This window comes from Phalacrocorax carbo, chromosome 23, assembly GCF_963921805.1.
Source record: "Phalacrocorax carbo chromosome 23, bPhaCar2.1, whole genome shotgun sequence".
Taxonomy (NCBI): Eukaryota; Metazoa; Chordata; class Aves; order Suliformes; family Phalacrocoracidae; genus Phalacrocorax; species Phalacrocorax carbo.
In genome coordinates, this window is record NC_087535.1 from 7308137 (window position 1) to 7331337 (window position 23201).

General features: G+C 41.6%; 1 protein-coding gene across 4 annotated transcripts; it reads right to left on the reverse strand.

Moving 5' to 3' along the window:
- Positions 1-196: 196 nt before the first annotated feature.
- Positions 197-23190, reverse strand: ST7L (suppression of tumorigenicity 7 like). 4 transcript variants are annotated; one of them, XM_064471928.1, is made up of 16 exons: positions 22766-23190; positions 21732-21814; positions 20018-20177; positions 19426-19480; positions 18720-18835; positions 17057-17135; positions 16166-16320; positions 15536-15633; positions 14800-14914; positions 12928-13000; positions 12179-12281; positions 8936-9086; positions 8698-8790; positions 5824-5903; positions 971-1049; positions 558-729 (listed from the first exon to the last, which is right to left on the reverse strand). In XM_064471928.1, exons 1-15 carry the CDS (start codon positions 22962-22964, stop codon positions 996-998), a joined length of 1614 nt encoding a protein of 537 aa, XP_064327998.1. In that variant the 5' UTR covers positions 22965-23190; the 3' UTR covers positions 558-729; positions 971-995. The 4 variants fall into 4 exon arrangements, with proteins under 4 accessions (XP_064328001.1, XP_064327998.1, XP_064327997.1 ...); XM_064471927.1 differs by having other exon boundaries at positions 5824-5963; positions 22766-23187; XM_064471931.1 differs by lacking the exon at positions 971-1049 and having other exon boundaries at positions 197-729; positions 5824-5963; positions 22766-23188.
- Positions 23191-23201: the final 11 nt, after the last annotated feature.

The window sequence follows — 23201 nt, forward strand, 5'->3', positions numbered from 1 at the left end:
CCTGTTCTTCAAGGCAAAGCAGTTTGAAAGACAAAAGACGCACAATTTAAATTTAAGTAACAACGTGAAATAGAGGAGTTTATACCACAATTTCCTTGTGCAATGCAAGCTTACAGGATACGGAAGAAACAAATCTTTGTTTGCACATTATAATCTGTTTTAAACAGACGCTTAAGAAGTGAACAAATTCAATGTGTTAAGAAGCAATCTTTTAATAAAGAAAGCAGAACCATACCTTGCTGTTAACAAATATTTTGAAAAGGCTTTTAAAATTAAACCTAAGCCAATTATCTGGTGCATCTGCAGCTGAGAAGAAAGTGTCAATACTCCAATCATCTGCTTAGTTTGTGTCCTCTCCTTTCTTACAGAGGAAGTATTAGCTTCCAGTTGTACAAGTGATTAAGAGAGCAATAAGGTATTGCTCAACAAAAACTATTTTCTTGGATGATTACAGACTAAGCCCAAAGAAGAAATTCATACGGTAAGCACCATTACCAACATGGAAGCCTGTTAAAGATACCAGTTTGAATAGCACAGCTTTCTTCCTTGCCCCCCATGCCTAGGGGTCAGCTAACCAGCCAGTGACGTTCGTGAGAGTAACAAACTCGAACCATCATGGAAAGCACACTCCGGTCTCACAGGAGTCGGCTGACGCCAGGGACTGGACAGCAGGAGGACCTCAATGTTTTCCATAACGAAGCTGACGGGTGAAAGAAGATTCCCAAAGCACTGGAAGAAACAGAACACAACAACAAAAAATTAGTTCAATTTCAAAACCAATGTCCTTTTACAGGCTCAAGGTGTGAACAAAAAAAACCAGCCTGTGTCTTTCCCCCAAGGCAACGGAGCTGTGATCCCCCCAATGCTGACACCATGAAACAGGCTTGCAGTAATCTTTAAATATTAGCCAAGACACACAAAAGAAGAAAACACCCTCTGGGAAGCCACGGCTCCAGCCTTGTCCACCTACCCGCTGCGCCCTCGGCACGGCTGACTCAGCTGGAGGCCAGAACGCTGGGAGCACTCACAGGCCACAGGACTCGCAGCACCTAGGCAGAAGCAGGATGGGTTAGGACGGCGTTTCTCTGTGCTACAACTCTTCCAGCTGCTCTGAGCACTGCGCCTTCAGTGTTGAACAGCCTGGGGAGGAGGGTAGCAAATTTTCTCAACTCAAACGTGAAAACTGAACAGACAATCTGCCAAGACCAGCCCATGCTTCCAGACAGGATCCATATTCTAGATGCCATCTAAACAGTTCCAGAAATAAAGATTAGGCTAAAACAAACGGTGCAAACTCCCCTGTACCTTCTCAACCCACCCCCCAAGTATTCCACTGGGACTCGTGTTATCCTCGTACAAACCCTCTTTTCATGAGGCAGCAATGACAGGACTCATTTACTTTGAGGGTTTTACCTTGGCCCTCCTGGCTTATATCATAACCTCAAATATTACATTAAAAAGGCTTTTAAAACATAACATTCACAGCAGTGCAGGAGCTTTTCATTGCAGCTAGCTTCTTCCCTGCCTGTTTGCGTGTGGCACCTTCACATTAAGTGCATGAGTTAAGATGTAGATTAGCAAGGCAAGAAACCTTTGCCCTTGGCATCGACCCTCAGCTGTGACAGGAAACTTCAGGCTTTTTTTTCTATAAAGTGTAGAACCACTCATTACACATTGGCAGGGAAGTGCACATCTCCAAACTATACACATTTTCTCTTAGATAAGCAAAAGACTCAAGTGTTTATAAATATGAAAAGTTCAGCAGCTGGCTAAAAAGTTAATTCTCCAGTCTCACTTAATGAGCTTTGGGGAAAGTGGTAGGGGGATTTGTTCAGAAAGTAAAGCAGAGTGTCACAGAAAGCAGGACTTGCCAGACAGGGCTCTGTTTAGTCCTATTTTCTGTCTCTGGATGGCTGCTATCAGCAAAATGGCAAGGAATCCTCTAATGGGGAGCTACAGAACAACCAGGATGAGAAATGTTTTCTCCTAATCTTGCAATCTTAAAAATTAGCCAATTTTTAATTTTAGTCCCATGACTTCTTTCTTTGTTGGGAAAATATCAAGCAATCCCTATCAAAACACTTTGGAACATGGACTGTCTTAGGATTTTGTCCAATTCCCTGAATAAGGAAGTTGTTTTCAGTGGGATTCAGCAGGAACACTGCAATGTTTTATCAATACTTTAATATTAACTAATACTCATCTATTCCAGTAGCATAAGGTTTGGACTTTAAAAATGGGACTGAATTGCTTTGGAGGTAAGCATGTTGGTTGTTTTCAAGAACTTCTGAGAAAACTATTTACAGTGCCTGCTGTGACTCTGCGTCTCTAGTTTTCCTGAAGGCAGACTTCTTGGTATCTTTTTAAGATGTGACAGAAGGAATGGTGCGACATCACTTTTGCATGATGATACGTTGCTCCCCAGTCCTCCACCTGTGTAACTATTAAAAAATAAAAATTCATACTGAACGGAAAAAATAATCAGACCCTTTTGTCTGCAGTTACAAGAGTTGTTTTATGTAACAATATTTTTTAGCTTGCTCAGTGAACGGTCTAGATTGTCACCCCTTCTGTCACTTACTGAACAAGCTCTGACCAGCAGCTGCTTAGGAAACAGAGCTGTCTCTGATGATCAAGACAGAGCGATTCTCCAAGAGATCAGAAATCTAGCTGAAGCCAACAGCAAGGCTGAGCTCTTACCCACTGAGAGCACTTGCACTCGTGCCGCAGGTCACAGGGAGCTGCCCACCACCGCCTATTCCACTGTGCTCACCCACACTGACTCACATGGTACATCCTTCCTTAGTCAAAGAATACCGAAAGTCCAAGCTTAAGAGAACTAATAAGCCACAGCTGGCTCTAACTGGATCCATAAATGCTAAGCACTTCTGCCAGCACCAGCCCCTAGAGCCTGCAAACCCTTCCACCTGTGGAAGACAACGCAAATCCCTCTGGCGCCTGGTCCGCGGGCCAGGGAGCGCGGAGGCAGGACTGCCTGCCGTCCCAGAGGGAGCCAGCTCGCCGCCGGTGCCAGCGCTCAAGTCTCTGCTGATGGCCTATTACACTGTATACATTGGAACTAGTAAATGCTTCGTTGTGATTTTTGGCCACTTGGAATATTTTTAGCAATTTGCCAAAGTTTACCCTGTGATTTATTATGGAGGAAACAAACTCAAGCACTAACACATGAAAATATGTAAACTCTGACTTTTCAAGTCAATAGAAAGGTATTCAACTTCTTAAAACCCTTTAGAGGCATGCAGCTCGCTGTAGGTTCAATTGCTGGAAACAACAGTTTGACTAATAAGCAACCGAAATGTAATCTAAGTAGCCATATTTAAGTCACTTAGAGACTTATGCTGAAAAATTCCATATACACAATACTTTCCAATTGTCGCTCCTAAAACTGTTCTAGATTTGTTGGAAATGCAACAATTCAACAATTTGTTGGAAAGACCGTTTGTATCGCTTTTTCACTGAGGCCAAAGCGTTCCGGGTATCTACCATCTACAACTTTATTATCTCAGATTTCTATATGTAATAAATTAAAACACAGTATCGTGAAAAAATGCTTGAAATAATGAGATACACAGGAAAAATATTTCATTTAGAAAACTTAAAGCACTAGAATTACCTGCAGATATAACACTAGATACAGCAAATAATAATTGGTTTATTACAGTATTTTTGCATGGAGAGGCAGGTGTCATTAAAGAGAAGGTAAACTTCAATTTTTAGTATGAAAGCTCAACTAGTTGCTACTGCCCCCACCCACCTCCAAGACAAGAGATAATGCTTTATACAGTGTTAGCAGCCAATACAGCATTATCTATAGTTAAAATAAAGCAATCTATGAATAAAATCAGAAGTGTTAGCCTGAAATTGAATATCATTGTTTCTTACAAGTTTTCTGAATGCTTCTGAAAACATCAGGAATGGGATCAAGAGTACAATAATTACTAAAGGAATAATATTAATCATTAGAGTACGATTGGGACTTAACATTAATTCTATCTAAAATAGCAGAATACTGGAAGATGGTATTTCCTTCTCAACTGTCAATCTCACGAGATTAATACAGAATTCACTTCTTGTCTCTCTATCTCAGTACACAGTTTCCATTTTGCCAGTATGATGCTAGCACAGCGAGTGGCAAGAACCCCTTTGCCTGTGCCTGTCACCGCTGTGACTTGGCTGCTGGAATGACGAGGCAATATGCATGCTTCTTGATCATCTTTACAGTTGAGCAGACACTGTCCATCCTCTTCTATAGAAAACATGCGAAACAAACACACTGCTATAAATGACCAAACCCTGGGAGTTTTTTTCCCCACATTTGGACATGTCACTTGACATTCAAAATGCCATTATGCAAAGCCAACTAACTCATACAAAGTCTTATTTTGGTTCAAGAAACCCAGCAGAGAGAACTTCACCAAGCAATTCTTTGTTAGCATAACATTTGACCTTGTATCTCTTTGGAAATCACACAACTTTGCTAATGCAGCCCTTACAGAATTAACCAAGCAGATAGTTAGACCCTAGTTACTATGAGCCCAGCCAATTATGAGCAGCACTGAAATTTGTCACTGGCATGATCTTTATATTGGAAAATGTAGTTGGACAACAGAACTGTGTGGAAATGAGGCCCCACTCTCAGACCTGCATGACTTGGATGCTGTAGACTAGAATCGCTAGCAAAGCCAACGCTTTTAGGAACAAAACATTACCTGCTGCATTAAAACAGCAAGAAAGCGTAATGCCTTTCACCCTCTATTTTAACTAGCAAAGCTAGAATAAATTAGTCATTGAGAGTTCAGAGCTCTTTATTTGCCACTCTGCTCTACTGCATGAGATCCACAGTTCAGAGGCCAAATATACTGCGTGGCTTGGTTTGAGAAGTGGGGAGGGGAAGCTGCCTGTGCAGCTCTTCCCGCTGTCAAAGTAAGACAGCACAGCTTTCAGCATCCAGGGAAAGATGTCAAGGTTACAGCCAGCAGCGTTATTAAAAGATACGCAAGAAACCCTAAAAACAGCAGGGCAGAGAAGGAGAAAGGAGATGGGCACAGAAGGCACCCGTAAGAACAAATGGCTCAACAGCAGACATTTAGATGTATTTAAAGCAGCACAGATTAGAAACGTGCCTAGCTAAGAGCCTGTTTGCCCTTGTCAAGTCCAATTTCTATCCTTCAACAGGTACTCAAATGACAGAACTGTGGTCACTGAGCACATTCTCCAGTCAGTAACTGGAACCAGATGAGATATAAAACCATTGGTCTAGTTCCCAAAAGGTATGTGACAGCTAACTAACTTCTGAACCCGGCTTGGACGTTAACAGCTACTTTACCTCTCTTCTCGCCCGCTCCATTCACATCATGCTACTAGTTTCCAACGCTCAGCAAGAGGCCTGTTTTTCCTGCAGCCCAGCCTGCCTTTTACTCACTTCTCAAAACCTCCAGTCAACAAATTTATTTTTTGAGGCTCTCACACTGCAGTCTTCCACTTTTATGAGAATAAAATCCATTCTTAATTAACACAGTGCTGTGACAACATTTCTCTGGTGCTGAAATGCTGCTGTCTCACCATAAGAGTGCAAACTAAAGCCATGTTATATTAGAGTAACAGTTCACCTTCTTGTCAAAATAGACATTTTGCCCAGATTTCAACACGTATTTGTCACTAAATAGATTCTTACAAAAAGAGATAAAAGAATTCATGCCCCACAAACATGAGACTGACTAGAGCCTACTTCACCATGGACTCAAAACTCCCAAAGACCCCACAAGTTACCTAAATAAGCCCCACGACAGAGAAAATACTTACAGCTTTAGTAAAAATGACCATCAGCTCAGGGAACTGGTGCGTGAGGAGGGCAAGCATTGCCGAGAAGGAACATAGGCCTGCTGTGAAATGGATGAAAAAGGGAAGTTCCTTCTGTGGGTACACAGAGATTTCGTGAAATGCTGAAAGGAAAAATGAAGAATGTTGACATTTGATAATCGAGGACAGTTTTCTGAATTACTATACAGTCTTGTGGCTGAGTTCTAGTCTTCCAGAAGGAGTAAATGTGGGCTCAAGACTATTGGCAGCACTTTAGGTCCCAGTACTTAAACTTCTCAAAAATTTTTCCCCTACATTAACTGCCTGTCTTCATTATTAAGAGTGGTTACACATCTTGCTCTTCCCTATCTTCTTTTTCACTGCATGGGCTTTATTTTTTAAGCATTTAATCAGGCTTAGTTTTTAGAATCTACGCTTTTAACAGGAGAGGGAAGTACTGTAAAATTCTCAAGCTGTCAAAATTATCTAGACCAGTTTGAACCATTCAGGTGTTTTCAACCCTCTGAAGCATTAATCCTGTTACCTGAAGGGAACATCACATTTCCCCATCCTATAAGAAGTTCCGCAGGTACAAAACAACCATCATGTGCAAGGTAGCTCCTTAATACTTTTCAAAGAGTTCTGGCTGGTAAGCTACGGTAAATTTTTTCCAAGCAGCTGACAGAGCAGACCTCAAAGAAAACAGTACCAGGACTAGGTTATAAATTCTGTACATAGCAGCTCCTTGCAATTTCCAATCTATGGTAACAAAATCAAAAGAAGGTGATTAGACAGGCTAAGGGCTGGCTTATGGAGCTTTCAGCACTCAGAACACTACAACTGGTTACTAGCTGAGGACCTGTTTGGTGAATTGGCAATTACTTACTGGCTCTGAATACCTGCAGCTCTGATTTTCATCCAGTGATTTTAAAGCGTTTGTAAATGAAGAAAAAAATAGCTTCTATAGACATAAGGATTTCTGAACGGGCTGCACACTTCTTGACAAGCTGTTCTTAAAATCTTACTAAAGCCTCAAAAGTAAGCCTTTTTGTAAAACAATACAACTGTATTCATTTTTAAACTGAAGTCTGAGGGAGGAAGATGACACTCTACCCTCCCAGTTACTGTTTCTGAACGCTGGCACATGAAAGCTGCCACTACAAAAGCAAGCCCAGCAAAAGCGGCTTGTGCCATTGTGACTCATTAACAGCAAAGTGCTTGGGTTTTGTTTTCCTTTTAAGTATATGAATTTGGAGCAGAGGTAAGTAGAACATTTGCAGTTCCATGTCTAACGCCCATCAGGGGTGTTTAGTGTTATCCCAGAGGTTATCAGCTCACCCTAACGTGCAGCCAGCCCGTGATACAGCACGACAGTTAACACGCTCTTTACTGAGCGACCAAGGAAACCACTTGTCTACTACGGAACACTGTTATGCTCTTATACTGTATATATAGTCACCTGATTAAAACATGGAGCAATGTAATTTAGGAAAGGTCCTAAGATAAGCTAGGAAAGTGTTAAAAAACCAGGAAGGATTCTTTTTGCACCAGTTTCTCCCTACACTGGGAAACTAAAAATCAAATCCGAAATAGGTAAGGACAACTAAAGATAATTCTATACATTCACAGCCATTTAAGAATTGTTACTAGTCAGACCAAGACAGGATTTTGGAACACTTAATTTGGTCAACACTATTTTAAACAGATAAATTTAAAAAAAAGTGTCAAGATTTCTCAAGGAAGTACTGCAATAAAAGTGTTAAGATTATTTTATTTATGGGTAGTTTTAAATATAAAACATAACAGGAATGCGTGAGTGATCGTGTTGAAATATCTGCATGTGTTGGTGTTTAATTATGCTGGGAAGTCCACAATTTAGGGTTAGTCGCTAACCGAGGAATTCCTTGTGCAATATCCTGCATAAGTGAGAAATGAGTAATTTAAAGCAGTCTGGGGGCAAATTTAAATTACACATTTTAAATATAACTTCAGGCTTTTTAAATAGAAACACGCATGTGTAGTTTTCCTTTCCACAGCTGTGGTCTCAGTGGGTCTGCTGGTGCTTTTGCAGTAGCCCTTTCCAGTCCCAAGGGACTTGTATTTTTTCATGATGTAGAAGTTCACCCTCAAAGGAATTCCATTAACATGTACAATTAACAGTCCAATTCTATAAATTAATGTTATTTTCCTAAATATTATGAGCGCAGGAGCATTGCTTTACTTTATTTGTTTCACCTAAAGGAAAAACCATGTAGGCTCATAATTGCATAAAGTAATCTTGAATTAACGGGCAGCTGGAGAAGCCTTACTTTTCAGTGTCAAGTGTTAGTATAAATCCATAAAAATACCTAGATGGATAAAGAGTTCCAGGAGGCACACCATCCAGCAGACAAATACGTACCAATGAATTAATGACAGAAAGCAACACACATTCTGTGAAGCTACAGATTAACCAAGGATTCTCTGTTAGGTCACAGACAGGTTCTGCTAGATACCTCAATGCAGGACTGGACCCAAGCGTTTATTCCTTGTTAAAAGGAAACAGCTCCTCTAAACCAGTAGTCAAATCCGTGACTTCTTTTAGAAGTAATTTAAAGAACTGGTCCATTTTGTTGTTCTCAAAGTTGGCCAAACTTAGTCTGAACGTACCACACACAGACTTCATCTCGGGACTTAGGTTATTATAGAATCAAGCTAACATTTACCACACACGTCAAGTGCTTCGGGATCGTTTGGGAGGGACATCAACAAATAGCTGAATCCCCTTCACAGGAAGCTCAAACTAAAAAAATCACAGTAAGGTAAATACAGAATACCACAAACTGAACATGTCCTTAGCGTATGTTTTATTATCATTACTGCTTAGAAACCACTTACTTGGCAGCAGTTCTCTGTCTGCTGTTTCTGTGCAACTCGGATAGGGATAGAAAAGATGACCTTTCTCTAATGGGTATGGAATCATCCTAAATGCTGAAAAAAGAGTGAGGGACATTAGATCTGTATCTAAACCAAGTGACCAGCTTCTCACAAAGAGAACCAATCATGTTCGAGGTGAATAAAGGCAGAGAGATTAGTCTGCTGTACAGAAAAACATAAAACAAGGAGAGATACTTACTGCCTTCCCACGTACAGTGTAGCAGATTTAGAGCCCCTTCTATCCTCTTCCAGTGCTGGAGGTGAAAAAAAGCATATGCTACTGCCTCACTGTCCCCTCGTTTCAGAATATGCTCTGGAGGTAGCACTAAGCTTTTCATTTCTAGTAAATACTGAAATAAAAATAGAAAGCACACGTGGTTACATGAAATATTCCAAAATCTTTAATTGTGAAACATAAAGGATCATTTGAGGCACAACCGAGCACATCACACAGGGGCCAGCTTCGACCTCCTGACACAACGCATACAGCCCGCACTCGCACGGGAAGTGAAAAGCGGCAAAGCACACATCTGCGTGTGAGAGAAACTGGGGTTTTCACACACAAAACATCAGGAAAAAAAATGCTTCTTCAGTAAGGCAAAATAAAAACACATTCTTGTGGAATATACAGGAAGTATAATGCCACAGGTACAATACCAATGGGCTACTTGTTCAGGCTAATAAAAAACCCCAATGTTTTTTTGCTTGTCATTTGATCACTGAAAGTTTCAGTGTAGGAGGCTAAGTACTTGCTAGCTCTCAAGAATGAGTAGCAAACCAGAAAGTGTCAGTATGCTAACCAAAGGAAGAATAATAAACCAAACCCAGGAAAATCTTGTTATAATGTGGTTTTGCTGCCTACTACAAAGTATCTCTGATTTCAGATTTTTTCAGTTTCAGCCTTCTCCCTACATCAGCAGAGCATCTGATGCACAGAAGGGTCAAAGAACACCAGGATTCATTGTTTTCCATTTCCCTTGAAACACAGGGCATGCAATTTTGTTTTCTGATGGTACAGTCAAAAACACAGGTATTCATTTGAACTTAGCTTTTAAAAACAGATGAGCCATTTTTACACAAATGAAATGACAGTTTCAGCTCTAGTATTTACCTGTGAGTTGTTCTCTCCTAGCGTATAGTGTCTCATTCAATAACAGCCAAAGTTAATCCACATCTTTGATCAATGTAGCTGGCAATTCCTTTGACTGTCTCCCAAAGTGTAAGAATGCAGCTAACTCGCCGATTTATTTCAGCAGATGCCACAAACTATGAGATTATTTACTAATCCAGTTTGAGGACTTAACTTTTCCCATTCAGATTCTTGAAGGAATGTAGAAGGGGTTGTGCCCCGGCCAAATAAAGCACATTTACTGCCTGGCTAGGTTCTTCTCTTAGTGCCTTGGGCCTACACTCCAGAGGGTAATATTCTTGCTAATCCCCTCTAATCCTCTTCAATTTTTTTAAATTTTTTTTTTTTTTAGCACAGTAAAGGATCACTCACACAGGGCTGCTGTGGGAAAATGGTCTCAAATATCTGACTCCTGACCTGACTCCTCGTGCTCTCCGCAGTGCCCACTTTTCCATTGTACTAACTGTGCAGAGAACAAGGGAATATCGATGCGGTAACGATGAGGAAGCCCCACTGCAAGTATTGCCGCAACATGCCAACGCTGACCTCCACGCTTCGGCTGTCTCTGCACCCATGCTACCACCTAAACAGAAAAATTCTAGAGTCTGGTGGTTTTCATGTACATATTTAACCATAAGACAGGGAAGGTATCGGTACTGAAAATACCTTGGGTTTTGCAGATTTCCGAAAGTCTTTCTACACAGTAAAAATAAGATGTTCAGAAGCTGATTGGAAAAGATGGTTTCACACATTAACAAAATGTAGTTACAGACCTCGGGCTTGAAATGACTTAAGAGCACCAGTTTTCTAGCGCTGTAAAATGTCTTCCTAACTTTCCAAACAAAACCCGTCCTTGTAAAAGCATAAATCGGAACAAAGAGGAACAAACATAATTTTATTTTCCTTATGCAAAATGATGTTATGTGCGAAGACAACCACTTTCATCAGATGCGAGAACAAAGGGATTTCTACTTTACATACTCTTTATTTTTTTTCAGTCCATGGGACAGAACAGACTGCAAATTCAAAAACCAGACTTTCTTCCCCACTAGTCCACGGTAACACACTGGGCAAGTTACTTCGCTTCTTTGCTTTGACTACGAATATTTCAGAGCTCTTGGGAGCCAGCACCAGTAATATTCTGCCTTGCCATCTAATAAATTGGTGTTTCGAGGCAATACTGTAATTAAAAAAATCATGAAGACGACTGGATAGGTATACAATTAGAAAAGAAGATCAAATTACTGAAACCTGGAATCAGTTTCTGTGATTGTCTGTAGAACTATGGAACATACAGAGCTATGGAACAGCCTGTTTGAAAGGATACCTAGCTTCTTTAAAAAGGTACGTGAGGCTCCTGAAACAACTGAAGGATATACAAAATAAAAGAACTTCTAGGTAATGATAATGCGTTATAATCTTCTTCCCCTAAAGGCAGAGGCTAAAGAAAAGTCTGTCTGAGACTGTCTGAAATGAACTTGCTACGCTCTTGATCAGTCATGCAAGCAGGAGCAATTTCTCCCAGCAATTAGCTTTCTCAGTGCACATTCTATTAGATTGGACAGGCAGACAGAAGAGAGCAGCTGGATAATTCGAGCCTTCACAGCAACAGTCATTCGGACTCCATGATCATTTGCAGAGGATTAGGCCCAGGACTAAGCCAACCTTCTGCACTCAAGGTTTCAAACCGAACACATTACAATACTGGTACAGTAAAAAGCAACTTAAGATTTTATTTTCACCCAATGCCCAGTGGAATCCGTATCTAGGCCACTTCAAATAGTGCCAGACATTGAATTACAGCCTGCAGCAATACTGACTCTTCATCTTGTTTACATGTGGATGAAGAAAATAAGTGACACTAGATCCTTCAATAACCCGAGTTCTGAAGCCACGCTTGGATGTACAGCAGAAAAAAGTATTTTGAAATACTACGCAAGTGGTTACTGTTTGGATAACTTATTTTGGCTTCAGGGATTTTGAATATCTAAATTCATATTTATTAGTGCTTATCCTTACCCAACAAAGGGCCTTTATGAATACATTGCTGGATTTTCCAATGAGTTAGAAAATTGAGTGAAAATTTTTTGTAAAAAGCCCAGTTTGAACATCACCTATTGCAAACAACTAATTCTCACCACCAAACATTTACAATGCAAATACTAGTGTGTTTAACAACTCCACAGCTGGAGTTACAACCACCTTCAAGAAAACATGGGACTAGAAAGGCTCAAATAACAAGATGATAAAATAAACACCACTTCTTTCAGAAGACAATAAAAAGTGGTCCAACAGGAAATAAACTGCTCTTACCTTTGGAACATGAGGGTTAAATTCCACAGCCCTGTGAATTGCTTCCACAGCATTAATTTCTGCTGTACTGAGCCCTCTCTTGGAAGCAGTTTCCGGGGAGAACCTGAAGGGAGAACCCCATGCTGAACACAAGCAGATAATAAACGCTAACCAGGTGTTTATTTGCATTGTAAGCTTAGAGTTCATTAAAAATTGCCTGATTTATCAAGGAAGATAAACAAACCCTTCTAGGAGACGAATGTTCATGTTAATTTAGGTATCTTGACTGTCATCCATGCCCATGTGAGAAAGTTATGTTTAACTTTTTGAAACTTCATGTCAATCACGTAAGGTAATTGAGCGCTCAGTCTTTCATAAGATTGTTACGTCACCTACTCGGAGGTAAAGCTAGAATCAGCTGTGCAAATAGACCAGAACGAAAGCGAAATGCCACATGAACTACTCAAATATCCCACACCCAATCCTCAAAACAAAGAGCTGCCAGACATCACAAGCGCCACACTGAAAACAAAATTTATACAAGACCACGTGTGCATACATCTTCACCTGTATTAATTGTATGGATGCTTAAAAGAAACTTCAAGTTACCTATAACTACACACACACGTCTATATAAATACGCTTAACTTACTCTTAGACATGTAACTGCTACATATTGGATTTAGACCTTTTTAGTTTATATTTCACAGCATAACCCAAGATAAGCAACAAACCACTGTTTTCACAAACAGTGAAAAAAGCTTCCTTACCTTTCTGAAACGGCTCTGGCTTTTAGCAGGGCTGCTGTGTAACATATTGCTGCCGATTTTGGAAGGCTGATATCTATGGTGAAATAAAATAATTAAGCTGTACGATTCAAAGACAAGACAAACATTTTAAACCCACATCCTTTGAGCTTGAAGAATTTTACTTGGTCAGACAATGAATGCAGCATCTGGAACATTTCAGCCGTGATTAGAAACTTCTAATTTCTTTTCAGAGCCTTCTGTCTGGTCACCAGTCTCAGATTAAAAACCTGGGAGTTGCAGTTAGGTGGCAGAGAGTGATTTTTATTTCTGAACATACCAAGACACTGAAACTGAATTCAAAGAGGAATGCATGTATAAACACACGCTTAAGAACAATGTATTTTTCCTATATTAATCCACAAAGGTTTAAAATAAGCTTCTAATCTTTACCTAATGTTGCAACTGTTCATTAACACAGAGTTTTACATAATACTGAAAGAGAGACTGACTAGACGCTGACCAAGAAAATTACATTACAGACAGGTAGACAAATCTTAATGAAATGCAATTTCCACTCTTTTGCAGTTCCATGGGGAAAAATTCTATTAGTTGTAGGTTTTGTAGAACATTTGAAGCCAGGTTTGAGCTGACAATTACAGATTAGAAGGTTAGCACTCCACAGTACAAGTTTACTTTAAAAGCAGACAAAGTCTGGGGTCTAATTCCCAAGTACCATGTTGTGTATAGTCAGATGGCTCTTGCTTTTTTTGTAAATCCCATCCCGGGCTTGTCCATCACTTACTAGAAGTCTGGCTGTCGTGTCAAGCAAAACACAGGGGCGCTACAGAGAGTTTGAAGCTCATACTCATTTTTCCAGATGGTCAGAAAAAAAATCAGCAATCCTTTCTCAAGAAAGCGTTGCAATTCCCGGTGTTAACATAGAGAAGCACCAGGAAAAGAGCAAATGGTTTTGCTAAATTAATAAGAACCCACACAGAAGAACATGGATTGTCAAGTAACAGGAGCAGGCTGCTAGGGCGGCCATGCACGAGGGGCACGGGGTTTGGGCAAGAATACCATACTTCCAATTCCCTGAAGCAATAAAGAACAGACACAAGAGAGAACATACCGACTTCTCAAGGGCAGGGAACGATTGCCACAAAATACTGCTTCTATGTCCCTCCATTCTGAAGATGATTTAAGGGACAGCTTTGACAGCAGCACTTTGTACACTAATGATGTGGGCATTATCTAGGTGGCAAAACTCTGAGGACAATAAGAAAGTAAGTATATGTTTTATTAACCTTTATCTAGACTTGCACAACACCTGAAACGTATTAGCTGAGAGGGAAAGTGAAAGCAAACTACAGCCATTTAATAGGCCAACACTTGCGTACCACTAATCTCTGACAAGCAGCATGCTTGCATGTTGCTATCTCTGGCGAGCAACTCACCATTACAGAATCATGAGGTCAAGCCTGGAAGGTGACAGAATGGAAAACTACGTTTTCCAGCTTACTTACATCAATTACTTAGGGGGATACGTGCTGACTGAAAAAGGGTTATGAATTTAGGCACAACTAGGGATGTTGAAGATGCTAAAAAATTAGAGCAATCCTTGAATTGAAGCAAAGTGACCTCCAAGATTTCTTTACAGATCAGAAGTACCTTAAAAACATAAAAGTAATTTGTATGCAGTTTAGCTTGCCTAAATTTGCCCTCATCATTCAAAAGAAAAAAGTTGCCTTGCACCCCGGAAGCACCTATTTGCTGCTGACGAAGGGAACGTAGCCAACTAGCTGAGATCATGGGTAGGCATCTGCTTTTGGACAGGCACACCTCGCCTATACTCTTATATGAAAACACCAATATTTCCCAATAGGCATCACTTACCGTCATACTTCGCTAAAACTGCCTGGACATCTGCATAGGCCTGTAACTCCAGTAGTGCCTCCAGGAGGTTTTCATGAATATTCAGCATGCTGAGAAGTGGAAACTCTTTCATCAACTGCAAATCAGAAAAGAGAAATAAACTAAGCACATACAGAACTGCATGCGAATCCCTGTAATCGTTAATAGAAAACAGTACAACAATTCAAGCTTTTTCCAATGGTTTGTTCTTTCAGCGTTAGAAACTGGCACATAAGCAGCATGAGAAGAACGGCATCATTTCTACCTTACCTTTTTCCTATATTCACCTCCTGGAAAATAAGTATACTGAGGTTCATTCAACAGCCTCTCAGCCCCAATTTGCCCAACTCCCACACTGAGTTGGTTTGGTCAGTAATATTTTCCTATGAAAAAAGAACTTATGATACACCTTGGGCAAGTGAAAGAAAAATTATGATGAAGTCTGAAGTTGGCTATTTTGACAAGGTAGTCGCGGAGTCAGGCATGAAGCAAATGACAACAGAACCGTGAACATACGACATTATATAATATAGAAATTTAAAACCTATGTGTAAGAACCAAAAAGACAAACAAAAATATGATGAATCATGATGGGCAAATCTTATTGGAAAATAATTCACGTAGACTCATTATGATGCCTAGAAAGGATCTTTAAACCATCAATCTGGACAATGTGACTGAAAACAACAGTTGGTCCCTTTTTTTAACTTTTACTTACATCTCTCATCATTTTTACTGCTTCTCGTATTCTTCCGAGTTTTCTTGCACACATAGCCAGTCTCCTTTTCACATATACCAATACATTGGTGTCTCTTCCTGATTACAAGATAAAAAAAAAATTAGTCTGTTTCAGTCCTTACCTCTCCTTCTCTCTCAAAAAAAACAAAAGCACCAAAACCCCCACAACCTTTTCCTAACAGCATGTAAAAGCATAAAATAATTACTACTGCTGCCCCAACCAAGGCCCATCTAGACCAGTGCCAGTAACTCTTAACTAGGTTAAGTGACAAAATAAAGTTTGTTTCTCAAATGTTGGGTGGAACAAAGGAAGGTGCTGCTGACACACACTAATTGCTCCATCCGTCTGCTCCACCCACCCGACTTTCCTCAACAATAACGTACCGAGCCTCAGCAAGACAACCCACGACGAACGCACAGCGTGACTGCCGCTTCCTGGGCTTCATCTGGGTACTACAAAGATCTCACAGCACGCCACGCATAAGCATAGCTGAGATAGTAGGAACTGCCTCACTGAATTGGGACTCAAACCAGAATCACTACTCATAACTTCAGTTTTACATTTCTGCTCTCACAAACCCAAGAGTTTATGTGATTCAAAAGCGCTTACTCAGCTGTGCTTCGTGCTGGGGACTTTGGGAATGGCAGTTCTGAGACTTTCTGTAAATCATTTCTCCTGCTTTCAGAGCCTGCTTGAAGTACTTCTCAGCATCTACAATAGTTGTCGCTTCTTCCTCAGCCAGGAGGACATACGCAGTGGCACAACTGTAATAAGGAAAAACCCACTAATTATTCTGTGGGACAAAGTTTAGTATTTTTTGAGTAAGTGTTGAAAGCATTAGGAATGGGCAGTTTTCACTTATGTTTAATATCTAAGCATTGACAATTTTACAGTACCAAAATATTGACTTGAGTTCAAATGGTGTCAGGAAAACAGAAACCTTTTCCATGTCACAGAAAAAAAACACATTTGGAAAAAGAACAAAAGAAAGAAATGTAACAGCAAGTCAGGTTATTTTCCTTGAAATACTAAAAAAGCTCTGGTAATTGTCTGGAGAGGGTTTTTTTTGTGTGTTTGGGTTGGTTTGATACCTTGAAAGCAGGAGGTAGACATTTTATATAAAAACGAGAGTACATAACAAAATGGATCACAGAAGTGCGTTAAATTATTTGGTTTGTGTTGTAAGAGTATTTGAAAATTGATATTCAATTTAGACTGTTCCACATCCGAATAAGATTTCTCATTTGTTATTGCTACTAAGATTTAAAAAAAGTAGTCTTTCCCAAGAAAAAGGGAGAACAAAAGCTATTTTTCTATAGAACAGTTCAGTACTTCAGTGCACAGACAGCCCCATGTGCAATTCTCATAGTCACAGAAGTCCCCCTTAAGCTATTCAGAACTCTGCTAAAAGTAAATTATTAGAACAAGAAACAGTGCGCTCAGCATCACTCCACTTAATCTTTCACACTAGAAATACAGCAACTTATAGTATAAACTTACTCATTGTTCAACTCTAGAGCTTGATATGCTGCTTTAATCCGGGCTTGAGGGTTTCTCTCTCGCCATGCTTTCTGCATAACTGTGGCAAAAACATTGAAAGGCTGGTGAGGGACAGACACCGGTGAAACACTCGGGAGCCAACGGAGGCAACGCTGGCTGCGTACGCCCCAGCTCTACCTTAGCATTCACCTCCATTTCGCCAATTCCTGTTTGCTACATAATTGTCAGAGGGAAGAGTAAACAAGTGACTTAATTCCAGCATGAATTTCTACCACAAGCAGCAGAATCTTGCAACTTCTCATTACGCCCCAAATTTGCTTTAAGAAAGCAACACCACCGGGAAGATTATTCACTGACCATTTAAGAACTCCTACACCGAGCAGCAAAGGCAGCTTACATAACCAGGCAGATGTACAATTTCTAAATTGCTACAGATTTTTGGAAACATTTCCAAAGACTTGCTGAAAGCTTGGCAGGAGCAACTGTTAAACACAGGCCCTTGCATGGACCTGCACAGAATTTAAATTTAAGCTTTCAAACAGAACTTTAAAAGAAAGGAGTGCACATTCATACTTACGTATTTAGACAAATACCAGATCATAAAGGGTTAAACAATTTATTTTTACATTTACAAAGCGCATTTGAATGGCATAACATGGCAAAGCCAATTCAAGATATACAATAATAATTTCTCGCCTTATTAGAAACTGTTCTAGGAAACAAAAAGGGTGAAATCTACCTATTCAAAAGGGTCATTTGAATCATGACTTGAATTCAAAATTACGGTCAGGTAAGGAGCAAACAAAAGTTCATGGCAATGACTCTAAACCCCTCCCCACTACGCTTCCATTAGGAAAAAATGGAAATCCCAAACTGCAAACCAACTTCAGCAAAAGAAAAACAACATACTTGGAGCTACTATTTTCTGCGCAGAGCTACTAGCTTTCAGAGCAAGTAACAGTTCTGAAAACTCCAAAACCTTATGTTCATGGAGTTACGTATCTGGCCTATCTCAAGTACGATAAGAAAACTGAAGAATCTATACATGTTTCTTTTGGAACAAAACCTTCTGCTGTCCAGCAAGAATAAGTGGAAAAATGTTTGAGTTTTCTTTTGGAAACAAAATATTAGTCTTGGCTTAGTAAGCGAGACAATACACTCCATTTGTGAAACAAAAACACATCGCTCATATCAAGCACGTCACAGCCAGCTGACAAGTAACACTTCCGGAACTTGACAAATTGGCCATAGTTCGCACCCAGTCTGACAATAACCAGGTAGAGGACATTTTCTGCACTAAACATGTGGAACACAAGGAAGAAATTCTGGAGACTGCACTATTCATTACTGAGGTCTAAACAAGACCACATCTTTGGCTGTTGGGAACACAATCCAGGTTTTCAGTATCATGTTGTTAATTATCTGAAAAGTGTGAGATCTTAAAGCATGTCAGGATCCTGACAACATTAAAGTCAGTAGAGAAAGCACAAGGTAAAGACCCATCTTTTCACTAAATACGTCTAATAAACCTTCTTAATAGTTGAGAAAGGCCATCATTTCACACAATATTTGACACGATAGCTTGTGCTACCTTGAAGTACATTAAAAATACCCACTGTTGGAGAGCGTAAAGTTATATACCTTATGCACGTGACATTGGTACCTGTATCTGACGGCCGAAGGGCATCTGTATCACATGTGAAAAAGTTTTGATGATCTTGAGCAGACAAATTCATGTCATAGTATGTAAGAGGCTCCTTCCCAGTCACCCACATGTATCTTTAATGGAAGAAATTTCAGTAAGATTCACTCCTAGGAATAGTAATGCTGATACCAAGGGGGATATGGGATGTGCCTAACAACTGAAGCTAGTGCTGAAAATTTTTATTAAAAAAAGACTGGAGCTACTAACAAATTTTCAATTACTATTGTTCCATAATCTGTTCAGGTTGCTAGAAGGCTTCCTGCAGAGGGGGAGAAAAGTCTTCTTGATCCTAAAGTTCTGAACAACTGGCTTCCAAGGAAGCAGCTTTTCCTATGAAATAACACAAGGAAACTTACAATACAGCCATATCAGTGGAATAAAAGAGAATTTAGATTCAGAAACACTGTTTCAACCTCTGAATAAAGTTTTTCTCCTACCCTACTCACAAAAAACCTGATGATGTTACAGTAGTATTTGTATTCTTAACACTGAAACTGCCAAAGCTTGAATAGGTGCCTTTTAAACACAGGATTGGCAATCACCCCTCTAATCTTGCACGTCTCGGCTGTCTCCTGATACTACTAGTGCAAGCTCTGCAAAGAAGTCATGTGTATGCCCCTGATTAATTTTAAAAATATGCAGTGGAAAGTAAGATAATTAATACCTGCTATACTCTGCCCCTCTGAAAAGATTGAGAGGATTTCGCCACACTTTGCACTCTGAAAAAAAAAAAAGTACTTTTGGAATTAAGAGCACAGGAAATACTACCTTGACTTTAAAATGCAGTAATGCAAATGCAGTTTTACTTTCAAAAGCTGCTTTAATTTTATTGTTACACAACCTGAGCACAATCATACAATCATCTTCTCCCTCAACTTCTGCTATCCCATCAATATTTTTGCTCCCCAACTTTGCTGGGGTACAAAGGCACATGGTGGAAAGATTAAACACTGCCACTTACACTCATCCAACGTTTATCTTGCACGTGTTCCGAACAGCACGTATCTAATGTTACTGAAACAGTTTTAGCTAAACGTGCAATATATTTTCTAAAAGATGTTTTCAGTAATGTATGTTTTAGATCAAAGATACATTATTACTTACTTTATCTTTACACTATTAGAAAAGCACATTGTAAGATGTAGGCCTTTCTCCAGTTACTACAAACACTAGAGTCTAAGTCATTAAAAAGCCAGTCCATGTGAACCAGCCGCCTTGAAGCTTAGGGAAAACCACAGAGAAACAGTAACAATCACCTGGCATATTCTGCCTGCTCGTCTCATTCTCTCCAGCTGAGAATGCTGCTGGTGTTGGAGGGCTATTTTCTACGCCACCGATGAGGGGCCTCAAATGACTCACAGAAAACTGCTCAATGAAAGATGTGCCGTATTTTTGGAAGTACCACCACTCAAACACCTGTCACAAGAGAAAAAAGCACCAGAATTTTCCTTAGGCAACACCCTTCCAACATAAACATCAGAAACAAAGAGCTAGTCGTTCCCAGCCAGGACACCCCCTTGCAAATGACCATAGATGCAACTTGTCCACATACAAATTAACACTGATTATCTGTTTTGGCCTGTCTGGTCATACAGGATCACCCACATAACATGAAAGAGAGTGAAATAAAACAGTAAAATTTTAGTCAAACGTATGTTCCTCCCTCCCCAAATCATTAGGGTAACTTCTAAACCCTTTCAGAAAGTGCCTTTGTACGGACACCGTGCATGGAGGCAAGAACTCAGAGACAGGTGTAGTTTTTTCATTTCACAAAAATAATCTAAAAGAATAAAGCACAAAATGGACCGTTAAATTGACATGTTCTGCCAGTCAGAGAAGGAAGAGAAGAGGAAAGGTTGAATTAACAGCAACCAAGTTCCCTTACCAGAAATTTTGGGTCAAAAGTATTACTCGCGCTCTCTCTGAAGCCATTAAGAACACCCGTGTATCACAGTCCTTAAGCACTATGCCGTACTGTCAGCCCTGCACCAACTTACCTGCGCATTTTCACTAGCACGCACACAGAAGTGGCATCTAGAGAAACTGTGTTCTTTGTTAAGACACATCACTATAAATAGCGGCTGACCAATAACCACTTTTCTCTCTTAAGAGCAAACCTACTTAAAAGGCCTATCACAAGCAGAAACCATCTCCTTATGTGACCTTCCTCAAATCCTTCAGTCAAAACCCAAGCAACATTACTGACAGCAAACGAGTTGTTTCTGCCACATAAATAAGACCTTTTTTTTAATACTGGCTACAAAAAAATCCCATATGAAATAGACTGTGCACATTCTGCTAAATAGGTTTAACTGATATTTCCTTTAGCTTTTAATACTGAAAATAAAGATTAATCCAAAAATTTGAATATAGTACCATGGTCTGCATCAGGGTCCAATGACCACCACGGCAGAAAGAGCTGCTCTAGCAGAACTGACTGTGCAAGTGTGCCCCGTTCATTTCGCGCAGTCAGCCATGTCTGTGCTCACTGTCGTCTGAAGATGAGCTGAATTATTGGCTCATTTTCACACCAAAGTCATTAAGGTAGTTACATGATGACCTATGCATAAAAACCCCCCAAAAAATTACTGTGGGAAGTTAAACTCTTAACCACCTAGTTTAAAAGAACAATGAAAATCTCACTGTTTTCTTTACACAGGGGGGTCTGCAGAGTCTGCACAGGTATTTTGCATTTTCATGTATATATACAGGTGGACATGTACTTCCTTATAACAAGCCTGAGTTTCTAAAACAGATACAAGTTATTTTCCCTAGACTCACCCCAAAGTACAACACATATATCAAGAGAGTATGTATAACACGCCAGAAAAGCTACTAAATAACAAGTCCCTTCCTAGTCCAAAGGCACCCTCTAGAGTCTGATAAAAAAAAAGCCAGTTCCATTTACCCCCAAGGAAAGCATCCTAGAGGTGCTAAGGTTGTTTAAAAAAAGAAAAGTGGACTACTTACAAATATCAGTCCAGATATAAAAGACGAGGTCACTGTAAGGGCAAAGTAGAATTTTGGAGTCAAAGTGCCTAAGAACACAGTCGCTGTTAAGAGAAACAAAACCAAAGACTTAACAAACAGAACTGAAAAACACAAGTAGCTTTTTATTAAAAATGTAAAATGAAACATTATGCAAATACATAATACAATGTAGCCCCCGTAATTTTACAGATAACGTTAGTTTATTAGAGAATCCTCTCCGTATATTATTTTCCCTGTGTAACCAACAGACAGTGCGTTAGGTTAGACCCGTTCTAAACAAGGCAGTGTTAAATTCTTGGACAAAGGAGTCTATGGTTTCAACCACCTCATGGCTGGTGGGCAGCAACAAGCCAATTCAATGGATTATTTCATGTTAATCTGAAAGGGGAACGGACTGTTTCAACACGTTTCTATTCAGTGTTAAGAACACACATTCTCCACAGACCTCTCCCTCCTGGTCTCTGTGCACAGGGCAGGGGAGGCAGCTCGCTAGTGCTGCTCTGGCCGTGGTTGTACCCAAACCGCACACCAGCTTTGCCACCCGCCGGGCCGGGAGGGAGCCGGGCCGGGCCTGGGGGTGACGGCGAGCTCGACCCCCCCCCCCCCCCACCGCAAAACTCAGGGGGGAGCCTGACGAGACCCCCCGGGGCGGGGAGCGGTGACACCCGGCCGGGCACTAAGGGCCAGGGCGCGGGGCCGCGGCACGGCCGGGATCCGCCGGGGCCGCACCACGAGGCCGCCTCGGACGCTTCCAGACGCCCCGGCGCCCTCACGGCGCGGCCCCGGACCCGGCGGCACAAGGAGAGCCCCGGGGCCGGGCGGGTGCGCTCGGGGCGCCGCTGCGGGAGGCTCGGGGCGCGGGGCCGGCCCGCAGGCGGCTGCCGGGTAGGCCGTCCCGTCCCGTCCCGCACCGGCGGCCCCGCAGCCCTCACAGGAGCCCGGCCTGGCCGCCGGAACAGCCCTCAGCCCCGCGGCGAGCCCTCAGCCCCCCGGCGCGGCCCGCCGCCTCTCACCGGCCGCCAGGCCGTCCCGGAGCCGCAGCGGCACCCGCAGCACCACGTAGAAGAGGCCGAGCCCGGCGGCCACGGCTAGAAGCCCACGAGCCCACGGCGCCGTCACCGCCGCCCGCCGCCACAGCTGCTCCCAGCGCCGCAGCACCGCGGCCGCCCCGGGGCACGACGGCCCCCGCCCGCTCCCGCCGCCGTCCGCCATGGCCGCCGCCGGGGGACGCCGGGAGAGGGGCGGGCCGGGCGGCGGGGCGGAGCCCGCTCTCCGGGCCCATCACTGCTCCGCCGCCGGCGGGGCGCGGCCCGAGCGTCTTCCCCCCGCACGCCGCGGCCCGGGAGCCCCAGCGGTCCCGGCATCGTTCCCGGCCGCCGCAGCCCCACCAGCACCGTCTTCCCCGTCCCGACCGAGCCCGCCCGCTCCTGCAATGGCCGCCGCGCGGCG